Here is a 26,138-nt window from a genome sequence, read left to right as displayed (position 1 = left end):
GTCCGTGTCTTCGAATTAAAATATTAATTTCTCTGGATTTAGAAGTTAATTGGGACTGTCGGGATAATGTAAATACACAACTTTAAAAAATATATAACATAGATATAGTGATTTTTTATATTTTTAAAGCAAAAAAATACATATTGTGCCTTAAAGTTGAACTTCAGCACTGCTTTTGAACAACTAAAATGCATTTAGTACAAAATTAGATAAAAGTTAAGTTAAAGTATACCAATTTAAAGTGTGCCACAAATACATTTAGTTATACTAAAGTACACACAAATAAATTGTGCTAAAGTATACTTTTTTTTTTAGGGGAGTGTCATTGTTTTTCTGGAGCTTTTGTGCTACTGGCAACTAACAACAAACTCTTGCTTGTATCCTCTTGTGTAGTGTATGTTCATTTTTTGTGCTTCCTTATAATTCATCATATCATCATTGCTTTATTTTCCCTTCAGCTATGATAAAGAAACATCCACTCTTGCGCAATGCAATGTGTTCATGCATTTTGGGGGTGAAGCAATGAAGGGAGTGGTGTGTTTGTTTGGGTTGATTTCAAAAATCAAAAATGTTCAACAACAATTCTCAGAAATCACATACTGCACCTTTAAGAAAAGGTTACTGGGGGCTCTGGCGAGCATGGGCACTGAGCCGGCATGAGTTCATCATCAGATTCATCACCTCTGGCCTCGGGCTGCCATTGCTTTTTTTTCTTTGTGGCTCAGGGGCAGCGAGACACAGAAGAACCTGAGCATCGCCCATGATCAGGGCATGCTGCAGTAAGTAAAGTGGGCGTGATCCAGGCAGAATACACATCATTCATGCACATCAGGAGGATCACTGAGTACAGGAGAGGCATTCTTTCCATGCCATTGTGCTTAAAGGCTCTGTAGGAGAGCAACTGGTATGTCCGGTAAGAGTGTTGTCCTCTACGAAGACATGGTCAACTTTGATAGGTGAAGGCAGCTATCTGAAGCAGAATGATTCTGAGGCAATGACGGTCAGCACCACCCTTTATAGTGGAGGTGCCCACCTCTATTTTGCGTGTTTAAATGCCATTGGCCAGTGAACTTACACTGGCGTGATTTTATAAGGCTTCGCTATGTTGGGAGAAAGGTGTGACACAATGTCAAGTGAACCGGACTATAAAGGAAGTTTTGAAGAAAAAGAATTTCTAGGTTTTCCGGATTATGGGAACCCTGTATATAATGACAAGGGATCCCTTTTCAACACTTGCAGTTAATTGTGAGAAAAGGGGCGGGTTTTAAGTGGACTAAATGAAAAATCCAGCGTACATCACCAGGGAGAAGTCTGTTGTTTCACTGGAAGATCGAGTTATGACTTTTTGATTAACATTATTTGATTAACATGATAACATTATTATTAAAAAAAGAAATGTAAATGTTACAAATTAAATGGATGAATTATTTATAATAAGATTAATAGCATGGATTTAGAAAATAGATGGGGTGATTTTTCATTTAAGACTAATGTTAACTTTATATAAAGTTACATATTGCTGCATGTGTGGCCTTGGATACATGAGCAGAAAAGAAAAATAATTTCAGGGGCAGAAAAAGTATTTATGTTTAGACTATTTTTTTTAAATAATTTTACTAAAATGACTTACAGTATGTACCTTAAGGCCAAAACATCTTTGATGTGTGTAAGCAGCTGTTAAGGTTTTACAGTCCGCTTCAGATGTAACATTTCAGCCCTCTATTTATTTAAAGCTTCTGTGATCTCACCTTAACCCCGAGCACAGGCTGAGTGCTGCAGAAGAGCCCTCCACATCCTCTATGAAACCACTGTAATGACAATGACCCTGATGGAAAACGGAGAGAGAGAAAGAAGCCACAATAAATTCCACCAAGAACAAAAATGTAATTTCAAAGACTTGACTAACATACAGCAACATTCTTGTCATTCTAAACCTGAATTAAGCTCACGGTGTTCGTTTGTCACCAAAACCTAGTAAGAGGGTCTGACAGCATTACTGTAGGTTCCACTTGGGGGCCTCAGTATGATTTAAAATAAGATGAAACAAGACATTAAAATAAGCCAAAGCAACAAAAAATCAAGACATTTCTTATTTTAATTCACTCCCTCAACAACAGTTTATTTTTCATTAAAGAGCCAGGGTTTCCATGGTCTTCTTGAACAACCTGGATAAATGAGTGTGGCAAAGTCTGCTAGACCTGCAAAGTCATGTAAATGAATTAAATCTTGTAACTCAATGGGATTTTTTATTATGAATACACATTTTTCTAGTTACTTTATGCCAAGCTTTTTTTGTGAGTAAAAATTGTTCTTTTAAAATCCTTATGCTTTATTGGGACCTAATGCCCCTTTTTACAAGATGCAATATAAGCCTTAGATGTCCCCAGAATGTTTCTGTGAAGTTTCAGCTCAAAATCCAACAAAGATCATTTATTATACCATGCGCAAAAAGCTCCTTTTTGGGTGGAAGCAAAAACACGCTATTGTGTGTGTGTATCTTTAAATGCAAATAAGCTGCTACCCCCCTTTCCTTTTTTGTATTCCACTGCGCTGCTTTTCCATTATTTTGTATATAATTTTGCGCAAGACGGACATTGTGTTCTTTCTCCCATTCGTTAATTTCAACTTAAATTAAAATAGGAAATGTTGCCTTGGCAACTAACTGAAATAAAAAAAAATTTATTAAAGTACTAAAATTACTAAAACTTAAACTAAAATATATAAAAAAGCTAACAAAAAAAGCTATAAATTAAATAATATAATGGTGTCACAAACAGGTTGTGTAAACACACGAAGAGGAAGATGAGTAAACAGGTAATCTTTAATAATCCACACAGGTTAAGTCCAACATAGAGTTTAAGCGATCCAACACAACCATAGTATAGACGAGACCAGACAAAGACACACACACAGAACTGAACTTAAATAGTGGGAGGATAATAAGATGATGGGTTAGTGCACAGCTGAAACTAATGAGTGTCCATGACAAGAAACTAAGGAAAAACGGTACTGACTGAAAACAAGAGTCCGTGTGGTGTGAGAATGTGACAAATACTATATAAATAATACTAAAAAAACATTGACAACAACTGGCATCCAACAGACAAAAAAAATTGTAAATAATAAAATCCCCCAAACCACTCAGAAGAACTTTGCAACCACTTAGCAACACCCTGACAACCATTCACCACACACTTGTACCAAAAAATGTTGTGTAGGAATGCCACCACTCACATTTTATTTTGGAAATATAAAACATTGGTAATGATAATTCTAAACATGCCATTTGGAATAGCTGGAGGCACACAGTGTCTGTAGTCGTGATTTGTAACTGTAGTTGGTTTCTAGGCATTGTGATAGTGCTTAGAGTTAATAGTCATGATAGTGATTAGAGTTAAACAGTAAACGCTGGGCGCGCCGACCATTTTTCGCGTCGTTAAACTAGCAAAAGATTCGGACACGCCCTAAGTGCACTTTAGACCATGCACTTACATCGTTAAAATAGGACCCTAAATTTAACACACTTAAGTATACTTTTAAAAAGTCATAATGTGAAGTTAAATGTACATTTCACATATTTTTTTATAATCTTTAAAATTCCCTTATTTTGGTGTTGACTAAAGCACATGTAAAGTACTTGTGTTGCAATTTATAATTTGCAGTTGATTGACGTTGAATAATTATAACTAAGGTTAAATGATTATAATTGATTTAATGTTTATGATTGTTTTGTTGTTAACCTTTACAATATATTCAAACAAACTACATTACCCATGAGCAGTGGCGCGTGTGAGCAGGAAGGGGGTGGAGCCAGAGCGTCAGTCTGTATCATCAGCTCTACAGCTGTTTTGTTATGCTTTCAACGTGATTTTGTTTATCATCAAACCCTTGTTCAGTAAAGTTGCCTGCAAAGCTGAGATGATGCCTATTTCATTATTTTGCTTCAAACTATTTCAACTTGATTATAATTTTAACTGTAGTGTATTATTCAATATTACATTTAATTGCAACTTAATCATTACAAATGTGTAATTACAAATATATTTAAAAGACAAGTTTCAAAAGAAATGACATTATATCACAGTGTATTTCAGTTTACCATAATTGTTTGTCAGTATAATCAGTAGTACACTTAAACCATATTTCAAAGACAATAGAAGTATTTAAGAAATTACATATAAATATGTCCTATTTAAGTGGGTCAAAAAACACTCTAAAGTTGAGCTAATTGCATTTCATATCAATTTAAACTATACATTTTAAATGAATTGCAATTCACTTTTACATTAAATTACATTTAGTTTGTTACTATGAAGGTAAAATTATGCCATAAAGTATTGCATGCGCAGGGTAAGATTTGTGAAAGTGTACATAAGTTTGCAAGCGTAAATTAAATTTGCATGCGCAAGAGAAGATTTGTAAAGGTGTAAATCGCCTTTCAAGTGTAAGAAAAAAATATTTGCAGCATTTCACTGTTACTCGTAAGTGTAATTCATGTATTGTGAAGCTGCAGCTTCATGCTAACGCAAAATAAATATGATCTGTATTCCTCTGACTTCCATTTTTCCGCGCTTACACTTTTGGCACGGTTTTTACGCTCAAATACGGCCAAAAGTATTGCAGGCCCGTGAACAGCAATTTGCGACCGAAAACAACAGAGTTAGGAACTGCAAAACAGATTCACTGCATAAAATCAAACTTTGTGTAAAAAAATAAACTGTTGCAAATGTCTAAATGTGTGCATAGGGCAACAAAGTTACCGAAATAACCCGATTTGTACAGTTACGTCTTTCTTTTACCTGCGCTTCCAGTTTTGGCACGATTCTCTCACTCACTGAGTTTTGCAAGCGCGAAGAGGAGGGCGGGACCACCTTCATCATTTAGCCAATCAGATGAGCTTCTCGCTGACTCTAGGTTTACTCTTATCTGATTGGTTCAATAAACACGCCAGTCACCAGAACACATCTTTATCTTCATTTGGCTCAGAAACCTTCTGGTTGCCGAAATGGTACTTTTAATGCACACATACATGTTAAATAAATAGATAAATAGATAAATAAATAAATAAATAAATAAATAAATAAATAAATAAATAAGTCATGATTGCTTAATAACCTGTGCATCATTAGGCTGATTAAAGCTGACTAACATTCATACTGAATTTCAAGCTGGTGTTAACGTTACTGGATTGAAATGTGATATATTATATAGGCTAATCTGTTACACCACTGAGCAGATGTTAAACTTTACAATCAAAACATTTAATACCCATTCTTTATGTAATAATACAATTCTGATGCAGTGTTTTTCACATCATGTCTCTGTTCGTGGCATTTAACACTCAATTACATATTTTGAAATATTGTCTTGGTAGCACTGTCAATATTGATTCTGACTTAGTGATTACTTTCGTGTGACTGATCAAGCTATTATATGTAGCTAGTATAAATAACAAAATGCTTTCTCTGTGTCCAGATTTGACTGTAATGAAAAACTGATACTAAATCAACAAACTCAACTTTGACAAAAAGTAACTAATTATGTCTGAATAAAAACCCAGCAACCAGGGAATATACAGCATCTTGATATGTTCATATATAGGGCTATACAGCCATCTAGTGGTTACACGATGGCATTGCAGGTGATAAATGGTGCATAATTTAGAGATGCTCTTAAATACACGAAAAAAATATAATTGTAACATAATAATAGTGGAATCCTCCCCATCAGTAGACAGGTGAAATTATGCATGCAGTAGTTCAGATAAAAAAAAAAATTTCTTAACACACCAGCTCGAAATTCATTATGGACTCATATAGTCATCCTAATGGTGCACAGCTTATTAAGCAATCATGACTTATTTGTTTATTTATTTGTTTATCTATTTATTTAACATGTATGTGTGCATTAAAAGTACCATTTCGGCAACCAGAAGGTTTCTGAGCCAAATGAAGATAAAGATGTGTTCTGGTGACTGGCGTGTTTATTGAACCAATCAGATAAGAGTAAACCTAGAGTCAGCGAGAAGCTCATCTGATTGGCTAAATGATGAAGGTGGTCCCGCCCTCCTCTTCGCGCTTGCAAAACTCAGTGAGTGAGAGAATCATGCCAAAACTGGAAGCGCAGGTAAAAGAAAGACGTAACTGTACAAATCGGGTTATTTCGGGAACTTTGTTGCCCTATGCACACATTTAGACATTTGCAACAGTTTATTTTTTACACAAAGTTTGATTTTATGCAGTGAATCTGTTTTGCAGTTCCTAACTCTGTTGTTTTCGGTCGCAAATTGCTGTTCACGGGCCTGCAATACTTTTGGCCGTATTTGAGCGTAAAAACCGTGCCAAAAGTGTAAGCGCGGAAAAATGGAAGTCAGAGGAATACAGATCATATTTATTTTGCGTTAGCATGAAGCTGCAGCTTCACAATACATGAATTACACTTACGAGTAACAGTGAAATGCTGCAAATATTTTTTTCTTACACTTGAAAGGCGATTTACACCTTTACAAATCTTCTCTTGCGCATGCAAATTTAATTTACGCTTGCAAACTTATGTACACTTTCACAAATCTTACCCTGCGCATGCAATACTTTATGGCATAATTTTACCTTCATATGTTACCTCTTAAAGGTATTGCAGAGGATTTTCCCGAATTTTAGAAAAGAACCGCCCTCTCCACTTTTTGAAAAAATGCACATGCACAACACTCTACCTGCTCCCGAGAGGGAATGCCTATTAAACGTGTGCACGAGAGAGCATGCACGAGCTAATCATAGCTTACATTAACTTTTACTAGCAGCGATTTTAAATGGATTTCTCCAAATAGCATGCCAAACTTTACCTGTCAAGTAGAAACTTCGCGACTGAGGCATCAGTGGAAGCCTAACCTGTGTTTTGAGCGCACGCCATCGTGTGAATCGTGTGCACGAGCACGTACGACGGCCTTACGTAAACATATCACCAGAATGATTGACACTTAGGAGGACCAATAGTCTTGATGATCCACCAGGAAAAAGAAAATCCTCCGCTATACCTTTAAGCTTCACGAGGACCACGGCGCATTGAATCATTCTTTGTTTATATTAATTCAAAGTTTTAATGTAAACGAATGTAATTAACTCGACAAACTATACATAATTTAAAAGTTCTCAAGCTTCAGTATTTGACCTCTATTTTATTCTGCAAATCTTATAGTGGCAGTTATGTCTTAATTTGTGTCAGGAAAATTAAATAAAAAGAAGCCAATACCTTTAATATGAATTATGACCATCAGCCACTCCTATTCAGAAAAAAAAAAAACTTCTGTACGGTACTTCTGTACTTCTATGTTAATCAAGCCATGTTGGCATTTCGGTATGGTATTTCCATAATCATAGATCATATATGATTGGGCAGTTTGCATCACAAAACAATAAAGACAATAGACTGAATTAATGCTTAGAAAATTACAATAAACATCTGTTAGCATTTTTGAGTCTTCTAAAAATAAAATCCCCTGACATGGTCTTAAAAACATTTAATAATATTCAGAGTTTTAGACTTATCTTCAGATTTGAAATATAACATGGTCAGACATGTGGCTTTAGCTGCAGTGCAATTCTAGACTAAAACAATGCCAACTTCAATTTTATTTTCATAAAGATATTTCATAAAAATACATTTCTAATAACTACTAAATTTTTAAGCATTATTTTCATTATGACAATAATTAATTATGACTTTACAATAAACTGCCATGTGACTGCTTTTGAGACCATACTTATGCTTTTAAAGGGTTCATGAACTGTATCTGTTTTAGTTTGGGTATGCCATTTCTTGGGATTTTTTCAAAAGCGGGGTGAAGGCTAACAGGCAGGTATATTCTTTTAAAAGTATATTTTTTTCCATAATAATAAAAAAAAACAAAAAAAACACAAGGGTCCCCAGCCACGAAATTCTTCAAAATAACCTCACAAATTTACTCTCACGCTATTTCCTCATAAACTGAATTCTAGAAATCGGTCTCAGTCTTTTAAAAACATAATGTCTATCAGCTAGAATGGAAAACAGATATAGGTGACCACTGTACATGAATTGGTTGTTCACAATTATTCACAATATCAAGATATGAGAGAAAAAGGCACTATCACATTTAAACTGCTTTATTCTCTTCCTGCTTTAAGTTATGTGTTAATTTTTTTAATGTTAATGTTTAAACACTTTTTCTTATGCCTTGTTTGTTAAACAGAAAATCCTATAATTGGTTATTTTCTCTGGAAAGTTTAAACATTGTGTCTTTGTGGTGCAAAAAAAAAAAATGTTTGTTTCAACATGACAAACAGCATGATATTTGCAGCAACAATGCCTCAAACACTGGTGTGAGTTTAAGGGACTATTGTTTTTTTTATTAGAACAGTCAGTATTTATGAAATTCAGTTTGTAGGGTATAAACGCACCTCACTTAAATGCAAATTAATTTTTTTTTTTTTTTTTTTTTTTTTTTACTTGACACTGCTTACACCAACTTTTTTGATGCACATGATGTCCACATTGGGAGGAAAGCTGTATGACAAGTGTATGACAAGGCAATAATATGCAGCTGTTTCCTGTTCTGTAACAAGGAAGTGTTATCAGACTTTCATATCACTACAGTCTCAGATCAGCATTTCACTAAAGATCGAACTACAAGGCATTTCAGAATATTTCCAAAAAAGTTTTAAGCAAATCCCAAATGGGTTAAATAAGATTTATTCCTCTTAAAAATCAGTTTAATATGGAATTGAATTACAAATTGTCATGTTCCTCGACTAAATCTGAAATCCAACAGGGAATATTGATGAAATAAAGTCTGATTAAATACAGACTTTTGCTTAAGCTTATATAAATAAATAAATAAATAAATAAATAAATAAATATTTAACTACACTGATACATCCAGAGACATGACATTTGATTGTACCAAATGCATTTTGTAACAGGGGGATTGCTTATGAGGGATTGTTTATAAAAATAAAATCAGTAAACTTCATTTTATAGGCTTCTGTCAACACTGCATTGGCTCCCTATTACACATCGTATAAATTTTAAAATATTGCTGATTACCCACAAAGCATTAAATGGTTTAGCTCCCCAGTACTTGAGCGAGCTCTTAACACATTATAGTCCTTAACGTCTAGGCCAATTGCGATCTCAAAATTCCGTCCAGTTGATAATACCTATCAAGATCAACTGTAGGCGATAGATCCTTTTCCTATTTAGCACCTAAACTTTGGAACAGTCTTCCTATCATTGTTCGGGAAGCAGACACACTCTGTCAGTTTAAATCTAGACTAAAAACACTAAGACTAAAAATCTAGACTGTGAAATTTCACAGTCTGTGAATTTGTTGTAACACATTTCTACAAAAAAAAAAAAACTGCCGTTCTGTTTAGGGTTGTGACGTTCCTCCAAGTTTAAAAATTGTATGATTGTGCTGGGCAAACTCCATATAACCTACTGTATGCTTCCAAACTTGATTGGTTGATTGGTAAGACTGTGATTCCTATTTCATTACAATGGTAGGCCATTTGCCAATTTAGCAGACATTACAAACATTCATGTCATAGGTATTTATTGAAACATACATGCATGTATGACATTTTGATAGCTGAATGGAGCATGTGATGGCTCACGATGAAATGTTTAGAAGTTGTGAAGAGTTTGACAATTTCACTGAGAATCCAACTCATCAGTTTTGATCAACAAGTCGTGCAATTAGTTATTGTGCAAATTGTAGATTGTACTTTATTGTACACGTGCTAAAACACATGCAATTTGCTTAAATCAATTAGAGATTCAAAAAACCACATACTAACTGTTCAGAGATCTAAACTTATTGTTTTGAGAGAAAAAAAAAAAAATCTCATTCGAAAATTGAGCCAAAACGATTGTGAAAAACTGTAAGAGATTTATTTTCCAGTGTAGATCAAGTTTTTTTGTTTGTTTTTTTAACAGGAGTTTTTGCAAGAGCCCAGAACTCAAGTGAACTGAACTGAATTGATTGACAGCTTCAGTAAAAATAAAGGGAGCACTCTTTTTTATACTTTATTCACTTTTTGAATAAACATTTTGAATAAACATTTCAAGCAATGGCCAAAAGTGGGAGTTAATTCATTAAATTTCCATTCCATGAGTCATTCCCGAAGTTGAAATTATTGACATTTATAGCAAGATAGAGTTAATCAGAAACTCTGGATTTGCTATCTGGTTAGAATTGTTTGGTTTTGTTATCTTGATAACTCCTGAAGTTAAAGTTTGTTCAACTCACTTCTTGTGATATGGAGCTAGAAAAATGACCAACATTTACACTGCTCACAGGGAAATCACTTGCTTAGTCATCTCTGAAAATTAAACTGAGAAAATGTTTTAACATCCAAAAACTAGAGACACTTGAGATAAAATAGGATATAATTCCTATAATTAGGAAATGCATTCACAAATCACCTATGTGGTGTCAAATGTATAAAAGGTATAAATCTATACCATTGTTTTTTTTGCACGAAAATATTATTTCAATTGTTTTACATTCATTTGTTTTGTTTGTATAACAGTGATTTGTACACACATTGTACACGCAGTTTCTTTTATAGATAATTGTTTATTTTATTTTACATTTTAGAAAATAAAGCATTGTTATATATATACACTCACCTAAAGGATTATTAGGAACACCTGTTCAATTTCTAAATGCAATTATCTAATCAACCAATCACATGGCAGTTGCTTCAATGCATTTAGGGGTGTGGTCCTGGTCAAGACAATCTCCTGAACTCCAAACTGCATGTCAGAATTGGAAAGAAAGGTGATTTAAGCAATTTTGAGCGTGGCATGGTTGTTGGTGCCAGACGGGCCGGTCTGAGTATTTCACAATCTGCTCAGTTACTGGGATTTTCACGCACAACCATTTCTAGGGTGGCAGTCCTGTGGGCGAAAATGCCTTGTTGATGCTAGAGGTCAGAGGAGAATGGGCCGACTGATTCAAGCTGATAGAAGAGCAACTTTGACTGAAATAACCACTCGTTACAACCGAGGTATGCAGCAAAGCATTTGTGAAGCCACAACACGCACAACCTTGAGGCGGATGGGCTACAACAGCAGAAGACCCCACCGGGTACCACTCATCTCCACTACAAATAGGAAAAAGAGGCTACAATTTGCACGAGCTCACCAAAATTGGACAGTTGAAGACAGGAAAAATGTTGCCTGGTCTGATGAGTCTCGATTTCTGTTGAGACATTCAGATGGTAGAGTCAGAATTTGGCGTAAACAGAATGAGAACATGGATCCATCATGCCTTGTTACCACTGTGCAGGCTGGTGGTGGTGGTGTAATGGTGTGGGGGATGTTTTCTTGGCACACTTTAGGCCCCTTAGTGCCAATTAGGCATCGTTTAAATGCCACGGCCTACCTGAGCATTGTTTCTGACCATGTCCATCCCTTTATGACCACCATGTACCCATCCTCTGATGGCTACTTCCAGCAGGATAATGCACCATGTCACAAAGCTTGAATCATTTCAAATTGGTTTCTTGAACATGACAATGAGTTCACTGTACTAAAATGGCCCCCACAGTCACCAGATCTCAACCCAATAGAGCATCTTTGGGATGTGGTGGAACGGGAGCTTCGTGCCCTGGATGTGCATCCCACAAATCTCCATCAACTGCAAGATGCTATCCTATCAATATGGGCCAGCATTTCTAAAGAATGCTTTCAGCACCTTGTTGAATCAATGCCACATAGAATTAAGGCAGTTCTAAAGGCGAAAGGGGGTCAAACACAGTATTAGTATGGTGTTCCTAATAATCCTTTAGGTGAGTGTATATATGTACAGTGCCCTCCACAATTAATGGCACCCCTGGTAAATATGATCAAAACTGGCTGTAAAAAATAAATCTGCATCGTTTATCCTTTTGATCTTTCATTAAAAAAATGTGCAAAATTCTAACCTTTCATTGAAGTAAAAGAATTGAAAGTGGGGAGAAATCACATTATGAAATAAAATGTTTTTCTCCAAAACACGTTGGCCACAATTATTGGCACCCCTAGAATTTTTTACGAGTAAAATATCTCTGAAGTATATTCCCATTAATATTTACCTTTTTTAGTACACCAGGGTGACTAGGAACATGAAACTGTCCAGCTATGACTTCGTGTTTCACAGGAGTTTAAATATGAGGAAACACAAAGGCCAAATCCCCTTAATCATCCATCACAATGAGTAAAACCACAGAATATAGTTCTGATGCGCAGCAAAAGATTGTTGACCATCACAAAATAGAAAGTGGCTGTAAGAAAATAGCTAAAGAATTGAAAATCCCCATTTTGACAATAATTAAGAAGCTCCAATCAACTAAAGATGTTACGAATCTGCCAGGAAGAGGACGTGTGTCTATACTGTCTTAATGCACGGCGAGGATGAAAGTTTGAGTGGCCAAAGACTCTTCAAGGATCACAGATGGAGAATTGCAGAGATTAGTTGAGTCTTGGGGTCAGAAAGCCAAAAAAAAACTAAAAAAAAAACCCTACATCCCCACATGTTGTTTGAGAGGGTTTCAAGAAAAATCCTCCTCGCTCATCCAAAAACAAACTCCAGCAAATTTAATTGTCAGACATGACTGGAACTTCAAATGGCACAGGGTTCTGTGGTCAGATGAGACTAAAAAAATAGCTTTTTGGCAGCAAACACGCTAGATGGGTTTGGTGCACACAAGGATAAAAAGTACCAAGTATGTGTACAATTTAATATACCATTGGATCTTTAATGTTGTGGGCATATTTTTCTGCTGGAGGTCCTGGACTTCTTATTCAGATACATGGCATCGTGGATTCTATCAAATACCAACAGATAAAAAATCAAAACCTGACGCCTTCTGCTAGAAATCTTATAATGGGCCGTGGTTGGATCTTCCATCAGGACAACGATCCAAAACAAATATCAAAATCAACACAATTTTTTTTTGCGGAGCACAAAATGAAGCTTCTGCCATGACCGTCCCAGTCCCCTGACCTGATGAGTGGGCTGAACTGAAGAGAAGAAGCACAAACATGGATCTGGGAATCTGAAGGATCTGGAGAGATTCTGTATGGAGGAATGGTCTCTGATCTCTTGTCAGGTGTTCTCCAAACTCATCAGGCATTATAGGAGAAGACTCAGAGCTGTTATCTTGTCAAAAGGAGATTGAAAAAAGTATTTAATAAAAGGGTGCCAATAATTGTGGCCAATGTGTTTTGGAGAAAAACATTTATTTCATAATGTGATTTCCCCCCCCACATTCAATTCATTTACTTAAATGAAAGGTTAGAATTTTGCAAATTTTTTGAATGAAAGATCAAAAGGATAAACAATGCAGATTTATTTTTTACAGCCAGTTTTGATCATATTTACCAGGGGTGCCATTAATTGTGGAGGGCACTGTGTATATATATATATATATATTATATATATAATTCTTATATAATTATATATATAATTAATATATTATTATAAGTATATTAAACATTTTTATTATAAAGTTTATTATAAATATATAATAAAAGTGACAGATTCTTATACCATTAAATCAGTATTGGTAAGAATAGTAATACAGTTAAATCCTTAACCATCCCTAACAAAAAGTGTTTATGGGTGTGAATCGTTAGTGGCTCGTGTAGTTAATGTGATGAACTACACCTGTGGTTATTCTGCTGAACTTGAGCTGATTTGAGTTCATACTGTACATCCACTAAAAATCACACCAGTTGAGTGAATAAAAGTTAGGTTTGAGAATATTTCTTACACCAGTGGGTTTCATGACATTTAGACATTTTTATGTGTGGTTCAAATGTATATATACTTTTTTGGGGCCACTTACCTTTATATGATGTGTGTGTGTTATACCTATTGTGCAAAAAAACATTTACGCAGTGAGACTTTTATGACGGTACACGCCACAGTTCCAAAAAGGGAGAGGAGAGGATCTAAATGCAATTAGAACTGTTTATTTAAATAAAATAATGTTCACAATGAAACACGAAAAGCAAACCAAAATGTAACAGCTTAACTAAAGCACGTTAAAACAAGACTGGACAATCAGTGTGAAGAAACATAAAAACTAGCCATGATGACAGTACAATCGCAGACAACCCTTCTAATAGGAGATGATGATGGCTATCAGGTGGTGGGAGGAAGGTTCAGTGCCCCTGAGAAGAATAGTCCAAAGAAGAACGAGCAGGGGAAGAGACCTCAAAGGAGCCGGATGAGGAGACCTTTCTGAGGCAACCCCTTCAAAGACCACGGTGGATCTGGGTGACCAGGAGACCGTATAGCTGTAGAGTTGAGGAGGTACAGTGGATCAGGAGGATGAGGTGGAGCCAGGGAACTAGATGGAACCAGAGGAGGAGGCAAAGCCAGGAAACTGGCTGGAACCAGTGGAGAAGACGAAGCTAGGGAACTGGATGAAACCGGAACCAGTGATGGAGGCGTGAAATCTGTGGAGGAGGTGGAGCCATGGAGGGCACTGGATGGAACCAGAGGCAGAGCCAAGGAACTGGACAGAACCAGAAGTGGAGACAGGGAACTTGACAGAACCAGTTGAGGAGGCAGAGCAAGGGAACTGGGTGGAACAAGTGAATCCATGATGCACGGAACCATCGGAGGAAGGACGGAACCAGGGAGTCCAACAAGCTGGAGAGGACCAGGGAGGAGGAAGGGCTTTGCTGGTGGGATTAACATTTACACATCTAATCATTCAGCACACACTTTTATCCAAAGTGGCAAACAAATGAGGAGAACAACAGAAGCAATTTCACCAACAAAAGGGGAACAATATGTAAGTACTGTGACAAGTCCCATGGAGTCCATGGTGGGCGTGTGCATCTGTGGTGGGAATGGCCACCGGCTGGGGCTCCATGAAAAGAGGCTGGGAGGAGAATCTCTTCTACCTCACCCACTGTGAAGGATACATTTTGGACTACCCACTCCACAATCTCACAGAATGTTTCTTGATGACCATCCTCAAGGACCATTGAGGAAAGTGTTGTTTTATTTAAACAAAACAACTATCAAAAGGAAACATGGAAGGCAAACATAAATGTCACAACTTAACTAAGCACGTTAAAACAAGTGTAACGCTGAAATCCACAGCAGACGAAGATAATTCCAAGGTTTATTAAACAAGTACTAACAAACGAGCAAACAATACCGGACACTGAACTGATGACAAGCAAGAACTAAATACACAGATGATAACGAGACAATGACAGACAGCTGTGATGATAGTTAGTGTCCATGGTGATTGATGACGTGCAGGTGATCAGGTGATGGCTGATAGTGTGCAGGTGGGAAACATGTGTAGTGCCGTTGAGATGTGTGACAACAAGACTGGACAATCAGTGAAAAACAAAGGACTATATATACACAATGACAGGGTAATGAACGAAAATAGACACAGGTGAACTAATCAATAATTATACTTCAAAATGACAAGTTTCTTTCAATGTGTTATTTGCCATTTCTTTATAATTATTTGTGCTCAAATACACAAGTAAATTTGAATGCAAATTCCAAAGTAATATTATTTACTATGTGCTTTGTCATCTAATCCAGTGGTTCACAAACTTTTCCATTCCAGGACCCACCTAGACAAGTATAATCTATCTCAAGACCCACCAAAATATTTGTAAATAATTTTTTTTTTTTTTATAAACCCTTGACAATAAAGTTTTGTTTAGCTCTGTAAATAATAATGATGTCATCACGTTTGAATTGAATATGTACGCATACACACCGATTGTTTATATTTGGAGCATTAGAGTAGATGAAATATGTCCATAAACTGGAAACACGCTCACGCCGGTGCGGAATATGAAATGTTATCCGCACTGCGAGTGTTGGTTAATTCATTGTGGTGCTCAGCGAAGAAAACGCTCTCATGCTCGTTCTGTGTGAAATGCTTTTTACAGACATATTTTCCTTATGTGTTGTTAGGTAGCCAAAGCGCACGCGAGGGAATAACAAAAGAGAGTGTGTGAGTGTGTGTGTGTGTGATTCACTGAAACGTAAATTTAGCTGCAGCCAAGTGACTTTTCGCGACCCACCTTTTCCGACTCTGAGACCCACAAATGGGTTGCGTCCCACAGTTTGAAACCTGATGCAAAAACTGAAAAATGTAAGTAAAATTTACACTACACAGACTCCTGACTTTAGAATTGGTGGGCAGAGAGAAAGACCACTGACAGTCTTGCCCCAACAGAAGTTTTTTCCTCTGTGATTTCACTAAAAGAAGGAGATTAAACTATGGTAAGTGGTACAATATTCATTTACTTAGCGAACTGCAGAACTTTCTCAAGGCATGTTGCATGTTACTACTGGTTTCTTATAATTGAGTTATTGGTACCGTTTACCTGTGCACTTTCCACTGTTAGCACAATTTTGGATAACATTTACTAACTTAGTTCTGTTTTATGCACATGGATTACCAAACTGGAATTACCTAGATTACCTAAGGTGTGCAGTTTCGTAGAGGCTAGCAATAGCAAGTTAATGAAAATGTTTGATTAAGGCAATGTATGTTATATAATACAAATATATATTACAACAGTGAAGTGATATTTAACCTGTCCGTTATTGCTGTGTAAAGAAACACACTTTGGGGGTTACTCATGGTCTGTTCAAAGTACCTTGTTGATGCTTTTACACTTTTAAATGTCATTTAATATTGGATGTTTGAAGGGTGGGTAGAATAATGTCATCTCATTGTGCCCAGTTTAAAAAAAACAAACATTATTGAGTTCATAGAGTGAGCCTCTCACTGATTATTACAGCTTAACGGAAGTTACACCTATAATTCACACAGGTGTCATGGGGCGTAGGAATAAACTGGATATTTGTTTTGATATTTATACCACTTTAATTATTGATTGCTATCAGGATGTGGAGAAACTTTGAACCAATATACCAAGAAGTGTTTATGAAAAACATTGCCTACCTTAGCTTTAGCAAGTTACCAAGATGAACTATTCATATAACTAACAGAGTTGCGTTTACATGCTAACGAGCCAGTTAGCTTAGCTAATGCAGTCACCTGAGATTGCATTTGTTAGAAAACTAGATCATTAATGTAAATATGAGCCCAGGAACTGTGTGAGCTTTGTTTGAGTCTATGCTTTTTTGCTTTGTTCCTCTTTATATATACATATATATCCTCCTTTATATACTAAAAGAGTGCTTGATTCAGTGTAATGAATTATTCATTCATAGCGTGTGTGAATAATGCTATGTTTTGGTAGGAAGAGCTGGACATCAGTTTATGTCAACAGATTGAAGACTCATTATTTGAATGAAGCAGATTGTTCAAGGTAATTTGAGTTTATACTCACTGTACAACCTATAAAATACTAATTAGCTTTCCAGCACTGTATGTGTGATTGCAATGTTACCATATCTAACTTCATAAATGAATTGTAGTAATGTTAAAAAAATACCTAAAATAAACATTCATGAATTGAAATAAGATATGTATTAACATTAAAAACATAGTATTTTTATAAGTTATTTAAAAAAAAATCGAATTTTAAATTAAACCAAATAATTTTGTGTAGATATGCTGTTAAATTTACTACCAATTTGTGAGTGAAAATTGTTTCTTAGCTTTTTAAAGTAAATCAAACTCCTTTTGCATAATTGTTTTTAGTGTAGGTGAACTGAGACAGTAAGTCAGAGCAGTTAAAGAAAGCATGACAAATCTCAATTGCACGTAGCAAACACTGAGTGACTTCATTCAGGTCAGGGCCAGTGACTCATATTACATCTCTAAGAAGACATTCATCTGTGAACACAATGATAAAGAACTTCATTGGGAATGCACTTCCCACTCTCCTTTCACTTTTTCCATACTGTAATTTTTTTAAGTTGTAAATAAAACAAAGACTATTGGAGTATGTTTTACAAGAATTCATAATGTTCCTTGCCATTTCTTTGTAATTGTTTGTGAAATTTACAAGCAATTTCTGAGCGAAAATTGTTTATACACCAAATTCTTTCAGTGCATATACATTCTGCTGCATTCTTTTTATATGTTTTGTGCCTCTATCACTTCTTACAGTGGTGTAAAACTGAATTCCAGTCAGTGTGAGTAATGCATCTCTTCCCAGAACTACTCCACTGCTCTTGGCATCAGATGCTGTGTGTGTGTTTAGTCACGGCTCTGAGGAAATCGCATCAACATTTACAACAGCAGACAATACCACATGATGATACATTGCAGCTGTTCTCACCTGCATTCTGTGCATAGAAACATGCAAACAAGGTGAAAATAGAGTACACCTTGTAAGGCGAGAGCAGTGGTACGTTTCATTTTTGTTGTACGAAAGAATATATCAGCATTACATTTTTGATTGTCAGTGCTTTGTTTTTTTTGCGTCTATAATACCTGATTTGAGTGTTCTTTTACACGCTTTCCCCTTTTTAATAGAGACTGCTGAAGTGCTGGTGTGACGTTTGGTGACTTACTGTCATGTTTGGTCTCTCTGTGACCAGCGAGCCGTCTTTGGCATAAGAGTACACAGTGAAATCCTCTGGAAGAAGCAATCTGAGGGAAAAAAAAGAAAAACACACACACCACTATGTTAGGATTCATTGTTGCAGGTATTTAATAGACTCTCACAACACACACAGACTGTCATAGAAAGGAATAGATTATCTGTAAATCCATAAAATTAGTGACTATCGTTTAAAAGTTTCGGTCAGTTTTTTTTTTTTTAAGATATTAATATATTATATTAAAGTATTAATAAATATTTTATTCAGAAAGGTTAAAATAGCATTAAAGGGGTCATGAATTGAATTTTGTTTATAATTTTAAGCCCTGAAGGCATTTTTAGAGTAGTTGTTTTCTGAGTGACATACACAGAAGACTCACAACTCCAAAACTATAGCAACGAGGGTAAAAAAGGTTGGTATCATTTGATAGACAACTTTTTACATTTTTAGAAAATAGACATTTTCATGACATTTGGACATTCTCATGCTGAGAAACTGCTGAGAAAAGACAAAAAAGTGTGCTAAAGGGACATTTTTACATATCTTTCTTATTTGACATGCAATAACAATAAATAATGTTTCCCTACATATGAGCTGTATCGGGATCAAAATTTGTGGTTTTATGATCAAAAAGTTACATCATTTGGAACCAAGGTAGCCTTCTTGTTTAGCTCATGACACCCAGAAGGCATTTTGTTGTTCTGAGTGAGTTATGTTGTTTTCTCAGTGACATACACAAAATATACTATCTTTAGATCTGAGTGATGGGTTATATTTAGGCTCTTTTTAATCAGGATAATCTGCTGTAAATAATGATGCACCCTTTTCCATGATCTGAGCATGTTTCATGAAGTTGCGAGTGAAAAAGCCACGTGAAAGCTACCTTTTTTTTTTTACTCCGCTACATGCTGTGGTGTTTTATGTGTTATAACTACATGAGGAATATATTTAGATCTAAGTGACGGATTATGGTGAGGGAACTTTTTGCCAGCTCTTTTATAATTTTTTTTGAAGTGCTGTGAATTCAGACGTACTGTACTTATTGTCACACTGTTTTTCACCTACTATATAACCTTTATATACAGCATTTTGCACCAATTCTGTAGAATGGGCCATTCTACAGAATTGGTGCAAAATGCTGTCCCACAACCAAAAAATACATTAAAAAGCATTTAAGTATTCAAATATTAAGATCCTTCTATTATCTATTGAATCCCACAATATTTTTTTTTAAATATCAGTAAGCTTTATATATAAAATCATAATTTAGTGGGTATTTTCAATTGGGTGGTGGATGTCCCTAACCCCTAAATTTCAACTTATAAAAATGATATTGAAATAATTTTTGCAATTTTTTCCATTGTTGTTTTTAAAAAGTAAAAAGAAAAAAAAGAAAAAAAAAAAGTCTTTTATATTTTCTTTGTAAATCATGAAACTTTATGTAAAAAATGTCCCGCATTTTCATGTCACTACTGAAACAGTGTACGTTTTAGTTGTAACAACTGAGACAATCCGACACATAACTATTTGTTACATTTAACAAATAAGCTTTAAAAACCACTCTTAGGAATGAAATATTCCCCCATAAGAGGAAAGAGAGCAGAAAAGGCCTCAGTCGCCAGGGCGACCATCAGATAAGATGATTTTATTGCTCTGAAAAATGTGGTCATGAGATAATCAGAGGCCATAGGGAAGACAGAAACGGACCTTAAAACAGACTTTATAGACAAACTGATCTATAAATGAGCATGCATCCCAGAACATTGTGTGAATGATTTACTGTCTTGTGTAGTGTCTTTTAATTCTATTATTTTTTTGATACTGTGTATTTTATGATATAACCAACGGTCAATGTAACCTCACCTATACCATGTTTGGTCTCTATAAATTGGTACTTTGAAGATCGAAATGATTGTGTATATGTCAATATCTGTGCAACATATTAGAATTACAAGAATCTTTTATAGTTTCTTCATCAGCAACCAATCCAGCTGCACATGCAAATGAGCACGCTTAAAACAAAGATCCAGAAATCAACAACATAGGAATTTTCCCGCTTGGAAATTCCACCCTTCTCATTGGTCAAGCAAACCCAGAGAGGTGGGGCTTTTCTCTTCGGGTTGATGTCTGTGGGGACCCCCACCGGGGATTTCTTCAATCCAACTCAGAATAAAACTGCAACTTTACCATTACTGAATGGGCAACCATCAACTCTTCCAACTTCATCACTCCTTGGTTGCCTGCGTGGCTTCTCCGGCCCAGGGCCGGCAGGCCACAATCTGCATGTGCTCAACCATGAGCTCATTGAGAGAGAGAAAACCTTCAACCAGAACAAAGTCAAATAAGCATTCAAGCTCATCAACATTTCTTCATTCAATGGCGAAGAAATCGATTGAGACTCATGGAACCATCAAAATCCTTCTTCAGGAACTTCACGGAATGTTTTCACAGCAAAGGCAAGTATACATGAAAATACATACTGAAAATAAGCTGATGGTTCTATTAATGGTTAAATGGTTCTTTCCCATAGTTCCATTTCCTGCTTCCGGTAGCCTAGTTGTATCATTTCTAGTAGCCAAGTGTAGGATTACAAATTTAAGAATATGTTTCAGATATGCTTCCTTACATAAACATCACGGTAAAGAATACTGATTTTAGCATTTGAGGTATAAATGATGCTTATTGAGTTTCCAGCAATAGATTTCTGCCAGACCGGTTTTACCAGTGTAAGTTAAATGAGTCAGATCACGGAGACGCTAACCTTTTGTCTTTAATGGATCTTGGAGCCAAAGTCCCAACTCCAGACGTTGAAAGGTTGGGCTGATTGGATTAGCATATATGCGTTTGAATAGTTATGCTGATTGGATTGAGACTGGTAACAAGCTGGAGTCTAGGGGGGTTCCTTAACCTGTATACTTAATTTGCATGCTTTGTTCAACCTCAATGTAAATCCCTCCCCCTAAATGTATATAAAATTGCAAGGCAACTTTCGTTAGTCAGATTTTGTTGGATGACTGCAGCAACGTACAGCGAAGTTCTCAATAAAGAATAACTTCTGTTTGAACGTGATCCCAACATCTCCTGGTCTTGCTTTGATGAAGGAAGAGAAGTTTCCAACAATAAGTTTCCAACACCAAGTTGTATCATTTCTTCCGATACTGCCCTCTGTAACCGGTAGGCGTGAATTGGGAGTGGCCTTCTAAAATAATTTCACGTCTACTACATAAATGACTCAATTTAAATATACATTCATCTATCCAGCTGTGAAATATTCCTTTAAAATTCTGTAATATGATGTGGTTGATACCAAAACATTTCTGTCACTACCGAAAATATGCAGTCAAGACCTAAACATGGGATGTTTTGTCAAAAATAAAGTAATGAATTATCAACTAAGATATTATTATAGTGTTTGGTTCAATATATATTCAAACTAATGAATCCTAAACTTTTAAATCAGTATGATAAACTTTATGACTTTATAAAGAAAGATTGGATTCAAAATACAAATATCATAAATTACACTTGAAATATTGTTATTTGAATATTTTAAATATTATATTATATATTATATATATTATAAATATTTTAATTGTTATTGATTTACTTGTGAAAACTTTTAAATAAAATAGCAAACAATATATTTAGAATAGGTCAATATAAGCCTTCTTATTAAATTATTTATTATTGTGTTTCGGTAGTGACAAATTTAGGGAGAGGAAAAATATTACAAAACTTTCGGAAAATACAATATGAGAATTAACTCCACAATTACTAGAAATGTGTACCTTGGATATTGTACAATTTGCATACGTACAAAATTTGTGGGAAAATACTTTTTTTTCCCAAGATGTTTTTAACTCTGACTGAAGCAATTCTGTAGAATGGCCCATATAGTCCTCATGTTCCCATTGTCTCTTAAAGCTTGGTTCATGTAACTCACTGTTGGTGAGTTCTGTTTTGGTTTTCAAGTCAAGTCTGTCTAAGTCAAGTTATTGTTTGGTTCTGCTTTCTTGTATTGATTTCACTTTTTGTAATAAACTGCAATTGGGTTCATCTTCAACTTGCCTCCAGTGGACACATTACACAATATTAATGATGTTTGTTTAAATATCAAAGTTAATATCATGGCCTAACTTTCCCTGATCCAATCAAATACCAAGGGGCAAATTTGAGTCCCATACTACATAATTTCTTTTGAAGGTTGTCACATTACGGAAGTTAAATGTGTTGCAACAATGTCCCTCTCATGTTAAATGTGTGGCCTCATGTTGTCTTTAAATAATGTTCATTTTTTTGCTTTCAGAAATGAAGATTTCGAGTTCCTCTTTTCTGCTTCCTCATTTGTGTTTTCCTAAGAATTCTGACAAGGGAGATGTAATCATATGGATGTCACAAGGGTTCAAGTTCACCGGATGGGCACAGTGGGCTTGTTCTAAGATTGTTTAAGATCTTGGATGATCTGAGAAGGCCCCACACTGTGTAAAAAACTTAATATCTGGTGATGAGCTGACCTTTGTCACATCTTCTCTGCAACAGACTGTAAGCATAGCTGGAAATCATCAACTTTTCTGAAAGAATAACCACACTTGCCACAACACATTTAGCACTGACTGTCAAACTCACTGTTCTATGTGGTCATACACTGTGTTAATTAAATCTTATATCAAAATGTGAAGCAATTCGCCCTTGTTAATGGTACAATTTATTTATTTTTTTACTTTGAAGGCACATCTTCAAAACATCCCCCAGCCCTGCATTCAAAAAAGGAACAAACTGTCAAACTAAGGGGAAAAGAATGTTTGGTTGCACTTTATTTTAATGTGTCGTTGTAACAGTGTAATTATAAATTCACGTACAGAGTAATATCAATCAACAACATATACTACTATAGGGTAGGGTCAGGAATAGGGTTTGGTTTAGGGTTAGTTGATTGTAGTTATGCATAATATACTGTTATTACAACAGAAAATACAAATAACGTGTAATATGGACACTGTAAAATAAAGTGTTAAAGAATGTTTTTGCTACTTGAGTATCTAAATATTAAAGTAAAGAGCACAGAATGTTCAGGGGATGCATTAAGGAGTATTGGAAAATTTTATCTGGCATGAGACGCATTATGCGAGACAACATTCTAGAGAACGAGAAGTGAAACATCCACCCCCCTGTGCTTTGTCCAGCTGCATGTCAAATCTGATATTATCAAGAGACTTTATTTGTGTGGCAATTATGTAGTGGTTGTCCAACAAGGTCTGCCAACATGTAGCAATATTTCAAATAACTTAAGAAATACACAAAGAACAGACATTTTTTTTTACATTGAGAACTTTTGGAGCTTTTCTACATTGTTATGTGCAAATGCACATAGCATTGTACAATAGTGAACAAGTCCAAATTCTAAAACCATTCTAGAAAGGATGACAAAAAAAAAAAAAAAAAAAAAAAAATCTAGCTCAGTCTATGAGCCTCAACTTGAATGAGGCCCAAATGCTGACATGTATTAAAACATTGTCCCATTCAGTACAAGCTTCTGATTTACAACAAGGCAAAACATTTTACAACAGAACAATCTATTAAATAACCATAATGTAATTAATGTAAGGAAGGTCTAGATATTAGGAATGCAGGACATGCATTAGGCTTTTCACACATAATAATATTAATTAATATTACAAATCAATATACTAATGCTCACCAAGGCTGCATTCATTTCATAAAAACACAGTAAAAACAGTGCTATTGTGAAATATTATTACAACTTAAAATAACTGTTTTCTATATGAATAAATTTTAAAATGTGATGTATTCCTGCGATGGCAAAGCTGAATTTTCAGCAGCCATTACTCCAGTCTTCAGTGTCACATGATCCTACAGAAATCATTCTAATATGCTGATTAGGTGTTTTTTTTCAGCATTATTTGTTGAATCGAAAGTTCAAAAGAACAGCATCTATTTGCAATATAAATTTATCTTTTGTAACATTATAGATATCTTTACTCTCACTTTTTTTCGATTTATTGCATCCTTGTTAAATAAAAGTATACATTTCTTTAACAAAATTTACTGACCCCGCACTTTTAAAAGTTAGTGTATTTAATGAACAGTCAGCCTAACTTAGCTTGGTTGAGTTCAAATATTTTTTACATAACATCTAAGTGAGAAATATGTAGCATTTTAAGCTTAATAGTGGCACACAACAAAGGAGAAAGAGTAGATAACAGAATATTAAAAACATATCAGAGATGAAAACAGAATCTTGCATAAATAACATTTATAATACTATTCCTAATATGTTCTTGTTGTATTCTAATGATGATTTTTTTATTATTGTGACAAGCTGAAAATCAGTTCATCATATCGTAACATTTTAATCATAAAAAAGGATTTTGGTCTAGTTATCGAGTTATCAATCCCTGCTTCAGCGAGTTCTCATACTTTTGGCACTGATAAATACATTGTTAATTATAAACCAAGGGTAAAGTATGAAAAGTGTGAAACACTGAACATAGTAAGAATGAACGACTTCCTCACTCTGGGGGAAGTAGAAAGCTTCTCAGTAAAGACCAAGAACATGCCATTGTAGGATGGGTCATTGCTGACAATGCAATAAAACAGAGAAATTCAGACCAGAATTGTAGAGGACAACCTGGTATTCCAGAACGTGGAAAGCATCAGCCTGGCTACCATTGCTCGGACTCTGACCAAACAAAGAATTCGAATGAAACAGTTGTACACGGTTCCATTTTGGAGAAACGGCAATCGGGTTAAAGAACTCCGGCACCACTACGTCCAGATGGTGTCTATACATGTCTGATTCTACAGTGACAATTCCACACTTCTTTTTCACTATTCTCTCTTGCTACTCTACAAGTAAACATACGCACAGACTGAAAAGCATTTATGTAAAAATTGTATTTGATTTTTCTTTCAAATACGACGAAGAAGAAATGTAATTGGGAAAACGGCCACCGTTGATGTGCCGTAGGGGTGCAACGGATCAAAAAACTCACGGTTCGGATCGTTTCTCGGATCAGAGTCACGGATCGGATCATTTTTCGGATCAGCAAAAAAAAAAAAAAAAAGGACAAGACAAATAAACACAAGTTTTGTCTTTTTGTTTATTAACATTTTTAAAATATTAAATTAAAATATATAAAATCAACAGTGGGTGCGCGACGGGTTCATTCCATGAAGCGTGACTATAAACACACTGATAGCGTTTGTGATGGTTTTAGCCCGGTCTGATGAACGTTGAGCAGCCTTCGTTTTCACTCCTGTCAGCGAAACACCGGGGTGATGTCGCTTCAAATGCGTGGCCATGCTTGATGTGTTTCCACGGATGTCCCGATACCACTTTTTCACTTCCGATACGATACCGATGCCGCAGCTTTGGCTATTTGCCGATACCGATATCAATCCGATATTTTTATTTTATTCTTGAACTAATACTACTAATAATAAAATATATGGAAGCACTTTGCTCAATTAGCCACATAAAAACATCTCACTCAAATGGAGAACAAATACTTCTCCAGTAGCCTATATAGTCCACAACAACAGTTGATAATGAAAGACTGTCACCCTTTATTCAAAAGAC

At 35.4% G+C, this 26,138-nt stretch overlaps 1 protein-coding gene across 2 annotated transcripts in view; it reads right to left on the bottom strand.

Annotated features, from left to right (window-relative positions):
* The window catches only part of adam9a (ADAM metallopeptidase domain 9a), a 76,432-nt gene that overhangs the window by 32,970 nt on the left and 17,324 nt on the right, over positions 1–26,138 (bottom strand). For both annotated transcript variants that reach the window (XM_081349763.1, XM_081349762.1), the window contains exons 4-5: positions 18,509–18,587; positions 1,749–1,825 (exon numbers count right to left, since the gene is read on the bottom strand). In XM_081349763.1, coding sequence (XP_081205889.1) covers positions 1,749–1,825; positions 18,509–18,587 — 156 coding nt within the window. The remainder of the gene's footprint in view (positions 1–1,748; positions 1,826–18,508; positions 18,588–26,138) is intronic.

Source organism: Scardinius erythrophthalmus (assembly GCF_964197995.2).
Source record: "Scardinius erythrophthalmus genome assembly, chromosome: 20".
In the NCBI taxonomy this organism is placed as follows: domain Eukaryota; kingdom Metazoa; phylum Chordata; class Actinopteri; order Cypriniformes; family Leuciscidae; genus Scardinius; species Scardinius erythrophthalmus.
Note: the sequence above shows the minus strand (reverse complement) of the source record. Positions and strands in the feature narration are given on the sequence as shown.